At 47.1% G+C, this 14784-nt stretch overlaps 1 protein-coding gene across 1 annotated transcript in view; it reads left to right on the top strand.

The window, feature by feature from the left end:
• LMCD1 (LIM and cysteine rich domains 1) overlaps positions 1–14784 on the top strand; it is a 58496-nt gene that overhangs the window by 41110 nt on the left and 2602 nt on the right. The window contains exons 4-5 of the mRNA XM_045808131.2: positions 1209–1538; positions 14498–14713. Of these exons, the coding sequence (XP_045664087.1) occupies positions 1209–1538; positions 14498–14713 (546 nt within the window). The remainder of the gene's footprint in view (positions 1–1208; positions 1539–14497; positions 14714–14784) is intronic.

Genomic DNA, 14784 nt, shown 5'->3' with positions numbered 1-14784 from the left:
TGGTCAAATTTCCTGTCCTGACCAGCAGAGCACCTGGAAAAGTGCTGGGGACTGTGCAGATGAAGGGAAATTAACAGGTGTACCATGAGCCCACAGAGTCAGAAGACGGCTTAGCCAGGTGGTCCAGGATCTAGGAGAGAGCCACCTAGGGGGCATCACAGCCGCCACTCGCTTCATGAGTCCCATGGGAATGCGGGTCACCTGCCTCTCCCTTCTCCAAAACTGCTCTCATCCAGAATTCATTTATTATGAAACTCAGCAAACCAGGCTCTGGACTAATATGCCCCTCCCTCGGGTTCCTCACCCCTACTCCCTAACATCAGGCAATGACGGGGGTGTTATTATGAATTGCTGTATAAGTTTCCATGTTGATTAACACAATTCAGTTCCAAAATGAGTCCAGCCCCAAGTGATGTGATATGGGGCAGGCAGGTTCCAAGAGGGTTAATATGGAAACAGCCACCTGGGCTGTGGGAATCAGGCAACCTGGTAGGGATGTCAGAGTCACAGTCAGGGGCAGGCCCAGAAGCCGAGAACAGTCGTCAAAGAAAACAATTTGCCTTTCATACTTTCTCATGCTGTCTGACATTGACATTTATCTCCCCTGAATCTCCCTATTTCTGGCACCCACCCAAGTATAAGATTTCTGTTCACTAAAAAAAAAAAAAAAAAACCAAATTGGACAGTTATCTATGGATATATTAATATTCAGATGGTTACCAGTCATATTGATGTGGAAATGTTATTACCTTGAGACCTTGTCAATTCATTCTATTAGAAGGTGTCTTTGCCTGTTTTTAAATTAATAAACCATAAAATACCTTATGCCTATAATGATTTAATTATACTTTTCTAAGAAAAGCAATTTTAAACTAGATCGGCTTTTTTTTTTTTTAATCAGGAGCATTGCCAAGAGGCAAATGAAGTGAAAATGTTCAGTGCTGAAGGAGACCAAACATGTGCCGGAGAGCCAATGAATCTAAAATGAACACTGACTTAAAGTACCCCATTCTCATCCAGGATGTGAAATCTGTGACAACACGGGGCAGAGTGAAAGTTAGGCCTCTCTTGGGTGTTGCCAGATTCACGACATTTCTGCCTTGACCATCCTCAGGTTCTGCAGAAAACCCAAAGATGCTGGAAACTTGACCAGTTCCAGATCCTGTGTGGGTGTGCAAATCACGGTTGCTCTATCTCCTCCCCACTAGGGCCTACAGTACATGGAGCTCATCCCGAAGGAGAAGCAGCCAGTGACAGGCACCGAGGGCGCCTATTACCGCCGCCGCCAGCTCATGCACCAGCTCCCCATCTACGACCAGGACCCCGCTCGCTGCCGTGGACTTCTGGAGAACGAGGTGAAAGTGATGGAAGAATTTGTCAAGCAATACAAGAATGACGCGCTGGGCGTGGGAGAGGTGGCCCTCCCTGGGCAGGGGGGCTTGCCCAAGGAGGAGGGGAAGCAGCAGGAAAAGCCAGAGGGCACGGAGACCACCGCCCCAACCACCAATGGCAGCATCGGCGACCCATCCAAAGAATACGTAAGTCTCTCCCCTGCCTCCCGGTGTGGCTGAAACCACCAGGCCTGGGGCTTGCATGGGCAGGGCCCCAGCTCCAGGCTTTTCCCCTCATTCATGCATTCATTCATGCGTTCATCCACCGGCAGCTATGTGGTGCTCATTTACTCTGGGCCAGGCACTGTCCTGCAGAAAATAACACACAATCACCATGCTCGAGAGGCTCATTGTCCACGGGAGGTCACAGACTACCAAACTGTCATGGCTTAGAGAAAGGGCATCTAACCTTGGTTGGGGTGAGGGTCGGCTTAGAGGAGGAGCTGAGGCCTAACCAGCCTGGGAAGAATAGCCAGGATGCATCCAAGTCTTCAGGCTTGGCAGGGAAGGCCTACGCTGCCTTACAGAGGGGAGTGTGTGCAAAAGGCCTGGGTTCCAGAGAGTGTGGTAAAAGGACTAGCTTGAGGCAGGTGCCACTGAGGGCTGATGTTTGCCGTTTCCTGCTTCTGGTCCCGTTCTACCTTTTCCCTTTGCCCCTATCAGCCAACTGGTCTCAACTGTCTCTATTTGAGATTTGGAGATAAATGTCCCAATACAGGGAGCCCTCAAGCAAATTACCTGCCTTGCTGGTAACAGGCTGGCAGTCACCTGTGTGAGCCAGACATCCCACGGAAATGGCAGCCCCAATAATGGTGTCACTGCATTCAGAGAGGGCCGGGCTCCTTCTTCCCTGCAGTGACTCAAACTTGTCATTTAAAACCTACGTCCTACATGTCCAGCCCCCATGTGTTGGCACATTTATCTGAGTTTGCCATCCAGTGAACTATTAATCTGAGAACACACTGTTAATCTGAGAACTTTTTTTTTTTTGAAAGATTTTATTTATTTATTTATTTGAGAGAGAAAGCGAGAGAGCACAAGCAGGGGGCGGGACAGAAGGAGAGACAGAAGCAGACTCCCTACTGAGTAGGGAACCTGACATGGGACTCGATCCCGGGACCCTGAGATCACTACCTCAGTCAGACACTTAACCCACTGAGCCACCCAGGTGCCCCTAATCTGAGAACTTGAAGACAAAAGGACAAAACTTATTTTCCCTACCACAAATTCGGAAATGGTGTTGAAAAGACCCATTTCTCAGGAAGAATATATGTCCCAGCAACTTAAAAAAAATTTAGATCCAGTTACCATGTTTCATAAACTAGTCTCCTCTCCAGCCAGCCCTCTATCACATAGTCATCTGTCCTTCAAGCATAAATACTACCTAATTCCAAGTTGGAAGGCGATCTCTTCAAGTCATTGTGACAGTTCCCAATTGCCATGCCCAGGAGAGAGATGCTGATCTGAGAACATATTTTATCCTTGACTCAGCCCCACATATTTGTACAGCATGGAGGTGGGGCAAAGGTGCCCTGAGATCCCAGGTCTCTGCCTACTGTCAACTTTAGGAAGTAGCTGTGACAGTTTGGAAGTACATAAACAAGATCAGACAATAAACAGGGAATTTGAAGGAAGCCCGTATTGGTTGGGCTAGGCCGGCTGGGGAAGATGGCCTTCTCCTTCCTTACCCTAACCCCAATCTTGCTTAGATAACTAGTTATGTAATTAGCGGATTCATGTCTATATGTCATGTATTTGTGTCACCTCTAGGTGCTGCTGGCTTGTCTTTTTCATCTCTGTATCTTCAGCAGGTGCCATTGATATAGATAGTAGGTACTCAATAAATATGTGAACCATGAATGAATGAACAAATGGATGAGTAAGTGAGTGTTCTAACTAAATAGAGCCTTGAACAATGGGGACAATCTAGATGGCCATGTTGCCCAGGAGGATGACGGGATCCAAGTTCACATTTATTAAGCACCTGCTTTGTGCTAGCCAGATACACTGCCCACTCTTTCAGGATCTTTGTTTATCACACAAGTGCCTAGTAGAGTGAATTTCACCAACCCCATCTTATAGGTGTGGAATCAGAGGTTGAGAGAGGAAGGGTAGGTAACTCTTCCAAGGTCCCATAGTTTCTAAGGAGTAGAACCCAGATCCGATACTTTTCCTACTACATGATGCAGAGTTATAAAACCTTGCTCATGATCTGTTCCAGGAAGAAGGCTGGGTGCTCTCATTTATAACTTCCTGTTTATCTCCTTGAAGCCAGGGAGCAAATCCTATTAAGGTAGCTAGATAGACATAGACCATAGATAGTGTGTCCCCAGCAACCCCAAACTTAGCTGTGGGTGTGCTCCCAGGACTGCTCTGCCTTACCCAGTGAGTAGCCAAGTTAAGTGGACATGGGTGCTGGCCATCCTGTGTGCTGTGCCTTCTGTTTCTCATAATGGGCAGCATAGAACAGTTTACCAGAGCCAAGCATCAGGCAGGAATCCTGATTTTTGCTTCCCCGATGAGGACAGGGAACTTTGCCAGAAGTAGTCAGGTTGTTCAATTTGAGAACCCAGATATGGGGAAGAAATTGTAGAACTCAGGCTGACACCCCAAATTCAAGAGGCGATTTAGGGGGAAAAAATGGAGGCAAAAGGAAGGACACACGAAAACTATTTTCCTAGAACTATATTGGTGACATAGCTTGGTTTATCATCCAGTGATCAGGTTACTATTGTTAGCAGCTACAATGGGGGAAGGTAGCGCTGAGCACTAGAGTATCTGATTTAAAGCTCCCAACCACCTAAGGCCTTGAAGAAAAGCTGGGGATTTGTACCAACCTCCATCAGACCCCAAGTCCATCTTTCTTGTTGCCCAAAGCTTATTCCTTGGAAAGCTAAATGGATATTAGGCCATAAAGGGTTACATGGCCATGTAAGTTTAGGAGACATTCGAGTGACCAAAACTACATGGGTTTCTTTGTAACGGGACTTCTGAGAGCCCATGGTAGATGCTGGCAGTGGTTCTCAGAGTAAAATCACCTGGAAGGCTGGTTAAAATCCAGAGGGCTGGGCCCCACCCCAGAGCTCCCTGCTCAGGAGGGGCAGGTGGGGCCAGAGACCCAGGTTTTCTACTGAGCACCCAGGTTGATGCTGATGCTGGTCTGGGGGCCACCCTTTGAGAACCACTGCTAAGGAGTATATAAGCTCGGGAAAAAGTATGTCACTAAACTGGCATATGGCGAGGATCGAAGAGAGGACAATACGGGCATTCTCTAGACATATTTGGCCTCTGGCTTCGGGAGTCCAGCTTTGAGGACACTGCACAACACTCTCCCGTTCCTTGAATGGTCCATGGGGAGTTCTGGAAACACAGAGCTGCTCTATACACTGCTTTATACCCCCACGCAACCACACTACTCAGTAGCCTGAGGCCACAAGCTCCCTTTCCTCTGTGCTGCAATCGGCCTACACCGCAGGGCGGTCCTCCAGTGAGCTCGCTTGGCTCCATCAAGCTGCTGTCAGCCTGTTACTGTGATATCCTCCCTCAGAGACCTTGGGAGGGGCCCGAAGCCGGCAACGGCTGAGCCAGACCGTGGAGTCCTCCTCACCAAGCCCCTCCACCAAAATGTGCTCAGAGGAAAGGGTTATCCAGACCAGAGGAACACTGTTGCCAGAAGCCTTTTCCAAATCGCCCACGTGGAAATGCCCCCAGGGGCTGAGTTAGGGGTGAGGCCATATAACAATGGGTGGACCAGGCCAGCCCACTGGTGGGAACAGTACCCTCTGAGCCCAACTCCCCTGTGTGGCTGGGGCTGCGCCGTTACTCAGATCTGAGTCCGGTTCATAGATGTGCACCCCAGTTTTCTAGCTCCGGGCCCTCACACAGCCTTCCCCTGAAGGGACGGGGCAAATTCACATCATCCAAGGCACATCTGAAGAGTGAATCCGAGAGCTGTGGCTGCCCTTACCTACCTCTGAGCAGCCCTCTGAAAGTGTCATTATTACACTGACGTTAGGAGAGGCAGGACACCTGGGAAATGCTGTCGCAGGTATCTGTCTTCATGAGGAGAAGAATCCCAGGGGCTAACTCAGCTGCTGTCACTCCCAAAGCATGCCCTTTGAATCAGTGGTGCCAGTTAAAAACCCAAAATATTTCACCTCCCTCTCTTTACTTGCCCCAGGTATATGTGCTGGCAAGGAAGGGGGGGCAGGAGGGAGAGGGCCTGTTACTGCCCAGCAGACTCATTCATGTCTTCGAACCCTCCTAACAACTAGCTGGAGAGGTCAGGGGGTTGTTAACCCATTTCACAGATGTGGAACCTGATGCAGAGAGAGGATAAGAGGCTTGCTGATAAGAGGTGGGGCTGAGACTCCATCCCAGGTCCTTGTGTGTCACCGGTCCTGAGGGGTCTGAGCAGCCCTGGGGTGGGGCCCTGGGCTGGTGGGGACAATGCCACAAAGGTGCATGTATTTGGGTTTGCTAGATGAGCGGCAATGTTTGGAGTCACCCACAGCCCAGTCCAGTGAAGAATCTGGGGGCCTCTTGTCTGCGTGCCAAAAACAATGGAAGGACCTTCCCACCACACCCCAATCCCACCCACCATGAGTTCTCATGGGTTTGGAGGGCTTCAGAGGGCTCCATGGCCAGGGACCTGCCAATGCCAGCAACCTGGAATATTCACTCCAGAATGGCAAAGCCCCGTATCCACTTTCCAGGCCCTCTGCTCCCCACCTCTCCCACCTGGATGGAACCTATGAGCGCCTGGGCTGTGAGGGCAATGACCTCAATGCTCTGATTGTTAACAGCCCCACCAAACCATTTCCCCGCCCTTAGAATGCTTACTTGGTATTTTCTCAGAAATGAAATACACGGATTTCCTGGGCGTGGAATTTCCGCCTCTCCCTACACCCCAAACTTGTAACTGAAGAAAGGGGAAAGAGAGCCAGAACATAGCACTGGGTGTAATCTCCACCCTTTAGTATTTATCATCCCTGCCGGGTGCCCCCCACCCAGCCCCTTCCCCGCAGCGCCCCTCCCGTCAAGGTCTGCCTCTCAGATGGAAACTTACAGCAGCTGGCTGCTCAGCCCGACTCCTGCCCCAACAAGGGACATATTTGTGGGCGAGGGACTTCCAAAGCTTTGTGCAGCAGATGTTTGGCTTGTGGGCTCGGCAGGCTGGCTTTCCTGCCAGCCCCTCTCTGGGAATTTGAAACCAGCGCCCCACCCCCGAATCCTGAGCTCTGTCTGAGCTGGAGGACCCAGGCCAAAAGGCCCAGAAAATCACCATGGTTACCAAGCTTCTCAACATCTGCCTCCCTCCTTTACAATGGGGATATTTTAATGACATTAAAGGGATTTTTTTTTTCCACAGAAAATTCCCTTTATCCCACTTTTTATGCTATAAATACTTTTCCATGTTGCCACATAAGCTTCACAAGCATCTTTTTTTTTTTTTTTTCTGGAGTGGGCTGCGTCATATTCCATTGACTAAAACAGGAGCTGGCAAATTTTTCCTGTAAAAGGCAGATGGTGAATATTTTAGGCTTTGCAAGCCATACAGTCTCTGTCGCAGCCACTCACTCTGGCCTTGTAGCCCTAACGCAGCCACAGACGGGATCTAAACAGATGACTATGGCTGTGTGCCAGTAAAACTTTATTTGTAAAAACAAGTGGTGGGCTGGATTTGGCCCACAGATGTAGTTTGCTCACCCCAGAACTAGAACCACTGTAAAAGATGGTTATTAGCTTTTTATGAATTAGTTTGGTTTTATCCAACTTCATTTTGCTATTATAGGTTAATAGGATGATGATGACGATGTCTGCTGCCATCCCTTAACTGTCTAGATTGTGCCCAGCACTATGCCAATGGCTTCACAAATTTTTTTTTACTGAATTCTAAGAATTCTCCTACAAAATATAATTTCCCCTTTTTCTAGTCATCTAGCTTATGAATAGTTAAGCTAGAACTAAACTAAGGCCTACCTTACCCCAAACCCCACCAAGACTCCAGTGAATGGAACCTTCTATTTCCACAGCCCCCATGCAGTTGCAGGCACCAAGCATGGCCATTACAACAGAGATGATCCCATGTCAGTCTTTTTCCTTTGATGGGAAGCAGTCCTTGCCTACACACTAGTCAGAGCTGGATTTGAGAACACCCCAGGCTGACTGCCTCTCTTCCGAGGGCCTTCCTGGCTCCATGTTCCCCCTTTAGCAGATAAGCGGTAAGGGAGAGTCAGTTAGAAATGCCTAACATAATACCTAGCTCGGCAGAGAGCCCCATATTCAGTTATCTTCCCGAAGAAGAAGCGTGAGGTGAAATGGTTGACTAACAACGGTGACCACCATATGTAAAGCATCTCCCATGAATCAGGGCCTGCCATATGTTACTAATGAGGAAACTGAGGCTCAAAGAGGTGGGTGACTTGTCTGAGGGCTCACCGGTGATGAAGCAATGGCAGCGATCTCATTCCAAAGCCCATCACCCTAACCACTGCATCCAGCCTGCCCAGTCTGTACGGCAAGTCTCAGAAGGATGACAGTGTGGGGAGGAGTAGAAGGCAAGAGTCTAAAGATGCCAGAAATGACACTGGGCCAAAAAAGGAAAGAAAATATGAAAAAAAAAAACAAAACTCTGCGATACATGAGGCTGCTAAGCAAAGATGGTGAATAATCACCATAAGAGGAAATGGGGAGATGCTGTTTATAAATAAATTGTTGAGTATTTGTGTTGGAAAGAACCCAACGCCTGAATTCAAGGCCCTTGTGTTAATATTTACTATATTGTAATAGTGAGATTTTCACAAGGCACTCTGGGTTTAGACTGAGTAGGCCTTTGGATAAGAGCCTTCCAGAAAAGAACGGAATGATTGGGACAGAACTTCTGGCAACCCTAAGAGAGAGATTATTGCTGGTTCAGAGGGTTCTCCATATCTGTTGATCATTCTCTGAAGGCCAACACAGCTCCGTCCTTAGAGATCATTCTTTGGCCACGTAACCCTTGGCCACTATCCCTAATCTACTGTTGCTTGCCTAAAACACTTTGTGTCTCGGTTACTCCCATTTCAGAAGTCTTAATAATTCTGTGTGCCCACATTGGTTGTTCTTCTCACCTAATGCTACATATCAAACCACCCCAAGGTATAGAGGCTTAAAAAAAATAACATCTGTCCTGCTCACAGATCAGCAATCTGGGCCGGGTTCAGTGGGGATATGTCATCTCTGTCCATGTGGTATCATTTGGAGCAGCTTGCAGGCTGGGAGCTGGAGGCTTGTGAAGCTCGTTGTCTCGCTGGTCTGTGGCTTCGGTTAGGAAGACACAAATAGCTGGGCTGGACCAGCCAGGGAGGGGCTCCTTGGGCCTCTTCCCCTCTCTCTGTGTGGTTTCTCCACAGGGTTGCCCAGGCAAAGAGGTCTCGGGATTCCTTTCCTGCCTGCTCAGGGCTCCCGAGGTGTGTGTATAGAGAGAGACCCCAGTGGAAGAGACTGTGTTGTCTTTATGACCAACCTCAGGAATCCGTAACATCCCTCACACTATATTCTATTCAATAGAAGCAAGTCATTAAGGAGGGGCCACAATCAAAGGAAGGGACTTAGATACATTGGTTGGAGGTGTGTCCAAGAATTTGCCAACATCATTTCCCTACGGGGTCTTACCTCCCAAGGCACCGAAATCTAAAATGTTTCTCAGCTTTCTCCAAACAGGTGTTTTTACACATCACAAAAGGCCCAAAGTACAGAATTTTCAAACCCTTTCATTTAGACCCTTTTCATTCAGAATCTCTATTTGAACAGGGCCAGGGCCAAACTTCAGTGGCACAAGGAGAAACTTCACCTTTTTTGTGCCACACCTCCTGCCCCCAGGGGGAAATAGTCTGCAAACTAAGCTATCTGGCAAATGTTAGACAGATTCTCAAGGGCAAGCTCTGACTTTAGATGGTTGAGAGTATGAATAAGAACCAACTGATATGCTAATGATAAATGTTCTTCTCTATGCCTTTTAACATAGTCCCAAGGGACTTTTACTTGGCCACACTATCTTCTTCACAGGGAAAGTAGCCTGAGAATGACCACAGTGGGCTTTCTTAAAAATTGTCTAGAATTTAAGCATCTCAGGAATTCAAATTGGCTTTTGCTGTAACCGAACAGAATTGGTGGTATCATGTTTGCTGAGCTTATTTTTAAGTTCATCTTTCAACACTCTATGGTAGTGGTTCTCAAACTGAGTCCTTCGACCACACCAGCATCCCCGGGAGCTTGCGGATTCCTGTGCTCCTCCCAGACCTGTCCGAATCAGACACTCTGGGGTTCCGCACAATGGTCTGCTTTAATGAGCCCTTTACGGCATGCTGGGGCGGACTCAGGTCTGAGAACCACTGTCTTATAGGGGGTGGTTTGGGAGAAGGGACTGACCGTAGTTGAGTCTGGGGTAGCGACTGACAATGCAATTCACATAACTCTATCCTCTGGCCATGCACAGATGGGAAAAATGGAGATGGGGAAAACAAAGCTCACTGATAGGAGGAATGACCTCCTGTAGACCTAAGTGATCTTGGAGTTATGGAAAGAAACCCCAGGCCTCCGAACCAAAAGCACATCCTGTCTTCAACATGTCTTTGTCATCTTGGGAAAGTGATTTAACCCCTCTGTGCCACAGGTCTCTCATCTATAAAGAGGACTGGGGAAGGGATAACAGGAGATTTTAACTCAATTATCTCATTTAATCCAAAGAACAACTATATGATGTTAATATTATTAGTGTCCTCACTTGATGGGTGAAAAAAACTAAGGCACAGAGAGGTTGGGTAACATGCCCAGAGTCACACAGCTAGCCCCACTCTCAACCGTCCACTGCAGTTTACAATTTGTCAATTTCAGTACCAAGGTCGTAGGAGAATAAGTTTGTGCAGAGAAAGGCAGGTTCAGGATCATAGGAGCCAAAAAGGCTAGGCATTCTGACTCTTGGTTGCCAGCCTGCCCCTCATGTCTGAAGGACCACCAGGCTGACAGAACCAGGACACTGTCAAGTCTACTATCCTTTGAGATGACAGGGAAAGGAGCACAGAAAATAACTCAGAGTCCAGAGAAGGAAATTGGTTCCTGACACATGCTGACAGGGCTCATTACCCAGACATCTTGTTTTCATAAAATGGCAGTGACACTGTTTGCTTTGAAAAGGGCAGGCTACTGGTAGTAATGAGGCCATGAGCCAGGGATGCTGGGGGAACAATGAGGGAAGGGATACTCCTCATTGAGGGAGGCCCTTGAGACAGCACTTTCGGACATGCTGGGGACGAATCTCTGCGATTACGGATTTCTCTTCCTTCCCCCTCCACACTGCTGTTGCCACTAGAATTATCGCGCTACAGTGTGAACCAAACAGTGCCCCCAGCCTCAAGAACCAGTAATGGCTCCTCATTACCTCCAGAAGTCACAACCATAACCTGGGCTCACGGCCCCCCAAACTGCCTCTGTGACCTCCCATCGCTCTGTTTCCTTCTGTGGATTGTGGGTGCCTTCCGATACTCCCCAGACGCACCCGGGTGCACTTACATCCCTTTCCCTGCTTCCATGTTAAGCAACATCTGGGAAATCTGGAGTTGGGAGCCCCACTGGTGTATCCCAGTGATACCCAACTGGGTGGTGGATTGACACTAAGTCCCTTCTGTGCGGGAGGTAAAGGGCTGGAAATTTCATCCCGTGAACTACAGAAAGCCAGCCAGACAGAAAACTCACTTGGTACTCATACAGCGCTTGCCAAAGAGTTTACACTTCCCAGCTGTGCCGAAGGGAGGGTGAAAATAAGTGAATGATGATTCATCACTTGTTTTTGGTTTAGACCCTCTGATGAGCTCCATGGGAGCTGGGACTCAGTCATGTGCAGGGGAACAGGGTTTTCATTGTGGTAAAGGACTCACCCTGTTCATTCTCGGGGGCATAACTGAAACAAGTCCAGCACATTCTAAGGACCATCGTCAGGCTGTCCAAATCAATTAGCAAGCACATTTTTTATCTAGCCATTCATTCAACAACTACTGTGCTTGGGGACCCCTATTAGTACATGGGCGTTCCTCGTCGTTTGGTTTTCTTTCCCTACTTTTCGTCATCATAACCTTTATTTCATCTTCATATGCAAAAATATATATTAAGTATGTAATTCAAGTCTATAACTTAAGGATACCAAGTGTTTAGGCTCTTAACATATGCCTACTTGTCTTTGCATGGCAAAATAGTATTTCTGTTTGGGCTGACCTACAATTGGTGCTTCGTCAGATCAAGTTCTCATCTAAAGCCAGGCTCTGCAAACAGTTTCTGTGGAGGGCCAGGTAGCAAATATTTCAGGTGTTGTAGGCCAAGAGCTAAAACAGATGATATCATGTAGGTACTTTATGTAACAAGAGAGAAAACAAATTTCCACCAAGTTTTCTACTTCTGAAATTCAAAATAGAATTAAGCATAGGATAAAAGCATTAAGCATAGGTTTTTGTAATACGGGTTATATTGGTCAGCTCAGGCTGTCATAACAGAATGCCACAGACTGGGTGGCTTAAATAACAGAAATTTATTTTCTCCTCATTCTGGAGGCTACAAGTCCAAGATCAAAGTGCAGGTGCTATAGGTTGTTTTTTTTGGTTTTTTTTTGTTTTTTTTTTTTAAGATCTTACTTATTTATTTGACAGAGACAGCGGGAGAGGGAACGCCAGCAGGGTAGTGTGAGAGGGAGAAGCAGGCTTCCCGCCGAGCAGGGAGCACGCTGCGGGGCTCGATCCCAGGACCCTGGGATCATGACCTGAGCCGAAAGCAGACACTTAAGGGCTGAGCCACCCAGGCGCCCCAGGTGCTATAAGTTTCTGATGAGGCCTTCCCTCCTGGCTTGTACGTAGCTACTTTCCCACTATGTCTTCACACTACCTTTCCACTGTGCGCACGCAGGGTGGGCGAGAAGGTGATTGCTCTCTCACAAGGACACCAGTCCTGTCTGACTAGGGCCCCACCCTTATGACCTCATTTAACCTTAATAACCTTCTAAAAGGCCCTATGGCCAAATACAGTCACATTGGAAGTTAGGACTTGAACACAGGAATTTGGGGGTGGGGGGACATAATTCAGTCCATAATACAGGTCCACTAATGAGAAAAAATGGAATTCTTTTTTGGGCAAAAACATTTCACTGAATTGGAGTTCAAACATAAAATCCATTCTTAGCTGGTGGGTCTTACAAGTATATGCAGCAGCTCGGTTTGGCTGTGGCTACAGTCTGCTGACGCCTACACGCAGTGGAGTAGAAAGAACCTTGGCTTCCGGGGCAGGCTTGGCCCGTGTTCAAATCCCAGCTTTGCCTCCTATCAGCTGCACATTACTGAGCAACCACTGACTCTCTCTGAACCTCAGTTTTGCCATGTCTGGAGGGAAATAATGATTTCCTTAAAAGGGAGCTAAATTAGAAGGGGAAGTAATTCTCCAGGGTTTCTGTAAGGGGTATTAGTAAGGCGTGCACAGTCCTGAGCGTAGTGCTGGACGTAGATGTGTCTTAAGGAAATGTTAGAGCCACCAAGCGTCAGCATCACCAGAGTTTTGAGGAGCAGGACATAACTCCAAAATGACTCAAAAGATTTGATGGATTAAGTATGTACTCTGGATACTATGTCATGAGAATGGCAATTAACCTCTGTGGTTTTCCTCCTGATGTAATCATGACAGTAACATCAGATCCCAATTGGGGACACTCTACAAAACACCTGACCAGTGCTTCTCCCAACTGTCAAGGTCATCAAAACCAAGGGCAGTCTAGGGGCGCCTGGGTAGCTCATTTTGTTGAGTGTCTGACTCTTGGTTTCGGCTCAGGTCATGATCTCAGGGTCGTAAGATCAAGTCCCACATCAGCACGGAGCCTGCTTGGGATTCCCTCTCTCCGTCTCCCTCTACTCCCCACCCCCGCACTCATACGCACTCTCTCTCTCTCTCAAAAAAACAAAAACCCAAAACAAAACAACCATAAAAAAGATGAGGGGAGACTGAGAAGTCACAGCCAAGAGGAGCCTAAGGAGATATGAGGACTAAATGTAATGTATCCTAGAATAGAAAAAGGACATTAGGTAAAATCTAAGAACATCTAAATAAAGTTGGTACTTTAGTGAATAACATATCAATATTGGTTAATTGTGACAAATATATCATTATTACTCTAAGACATTAAGAACAAAGGAAATTAGGTATGGGGTATATGAGAACTCTCTGTACTATCTTCACTATTTTTCTGTAAATCTAGAACTCTTCTAAAACTTAAAGTTCATTAAAAAATAATTATATGTGGATAAAAGATCCATTCAAAGTGCAAGATGATCCGGTGGGTTTTACTGTAACCAGGATGAAAGGTTGATTGATACGGTTCAGACTCCACATTGACTTTTGAGAAACTATCACTTGCCCAGTTTTGATTTAGAGTAAGGAAGAAGCTCCAGAGTTATCTGAAAAGGCTGTTAAAATACTTCTCCCTTCCTTTAACCGACTTCATACCAGTGTGAGGTCAGATTTCCTTCATATACTTCAAAGAAAACAACATAATGCAAGCGATGAGGAGCTCTGGCAGTTATGAGAATCCCACAGTCCTCTAGTGAGCCAGTCCGTAGGGAGATTTGCAACAATATAAAGCAGTGCCTCTCTTCTCACTACATTTTTCTGTTTGGGAAAACAGTTATTTTTAATTGTGAATGTTTATGTTAACATGTTGATTTATTATTTTTAAATGCATAAATAATTACTTAATTTTTATTCAGCTTTAATTTTTCTTACAATAAATCTCAGCAGCTATTACCCATATGAGCAAAAACTCTTTGTGGTTCTTAATAATTTGTAAGAATATAAAGGGTCCTGGAGGATAAAAAGTTTGAGACTCACTGACCTAAACAACTACTTTATTCAGTTCTCACAACAACCTACTAGGTAGGCAATGTTGTTATCCCACTTTGAAGATGAGAAAACTGAGGAACAGAGAGGTACAGTAACTTGCTGGAGGGCCCTCAGGATTAAAGAGATGCATGGAAACTCGAACCTGTGTCAAAATGTTCTGACCATCTCGTATCCATGGTGTCCTCCTCCCCTTCTAGTTCTGTGAGTTCTGCAAGGGAGCGGCGCCCGCTGACAGCCCTGTGGTCTACTCAGACAGGGCAGGCTACAGCAAGCAGTGGCACCCTACCTGCTTTGTGTGTGTCAAGTGCTCTGAGCCACTGGTGGACCTCATCTACTTCTGGAAGGACGGTGCACCCTGGTGTGGCCGCCATTACTGCGAGAGCCTGCGGCCCCGGTGCTCTGGCTGCGATGAGGTGAGAGCCGGGGGTGGGGGGAGGTCTGGGCGGTGAGGTGGGTACTCCCTCTACTGTGGGAGAGGACCCAG

The sequence above is a fragment of the Ursus americanus genome, chromosome 14 (genome assembly GCF_024610735.1).
Source record: "Ursus americanus isolate L20-20 chromosome 14, mUrsAme1.1.p, whole genome shotgun sequence".
Classification (NCBI taxonomy): Eukaryota; Metazoa; Chordata; class Mammalia; order Carnivora; family Ursidae; genus Ursus; species Ursus americanus.
The sequence above is the reverse complement of the archived record's forward strand: the minus strand, read 5'-3'. Positions and strand labels throughout refer to the sequence as shown.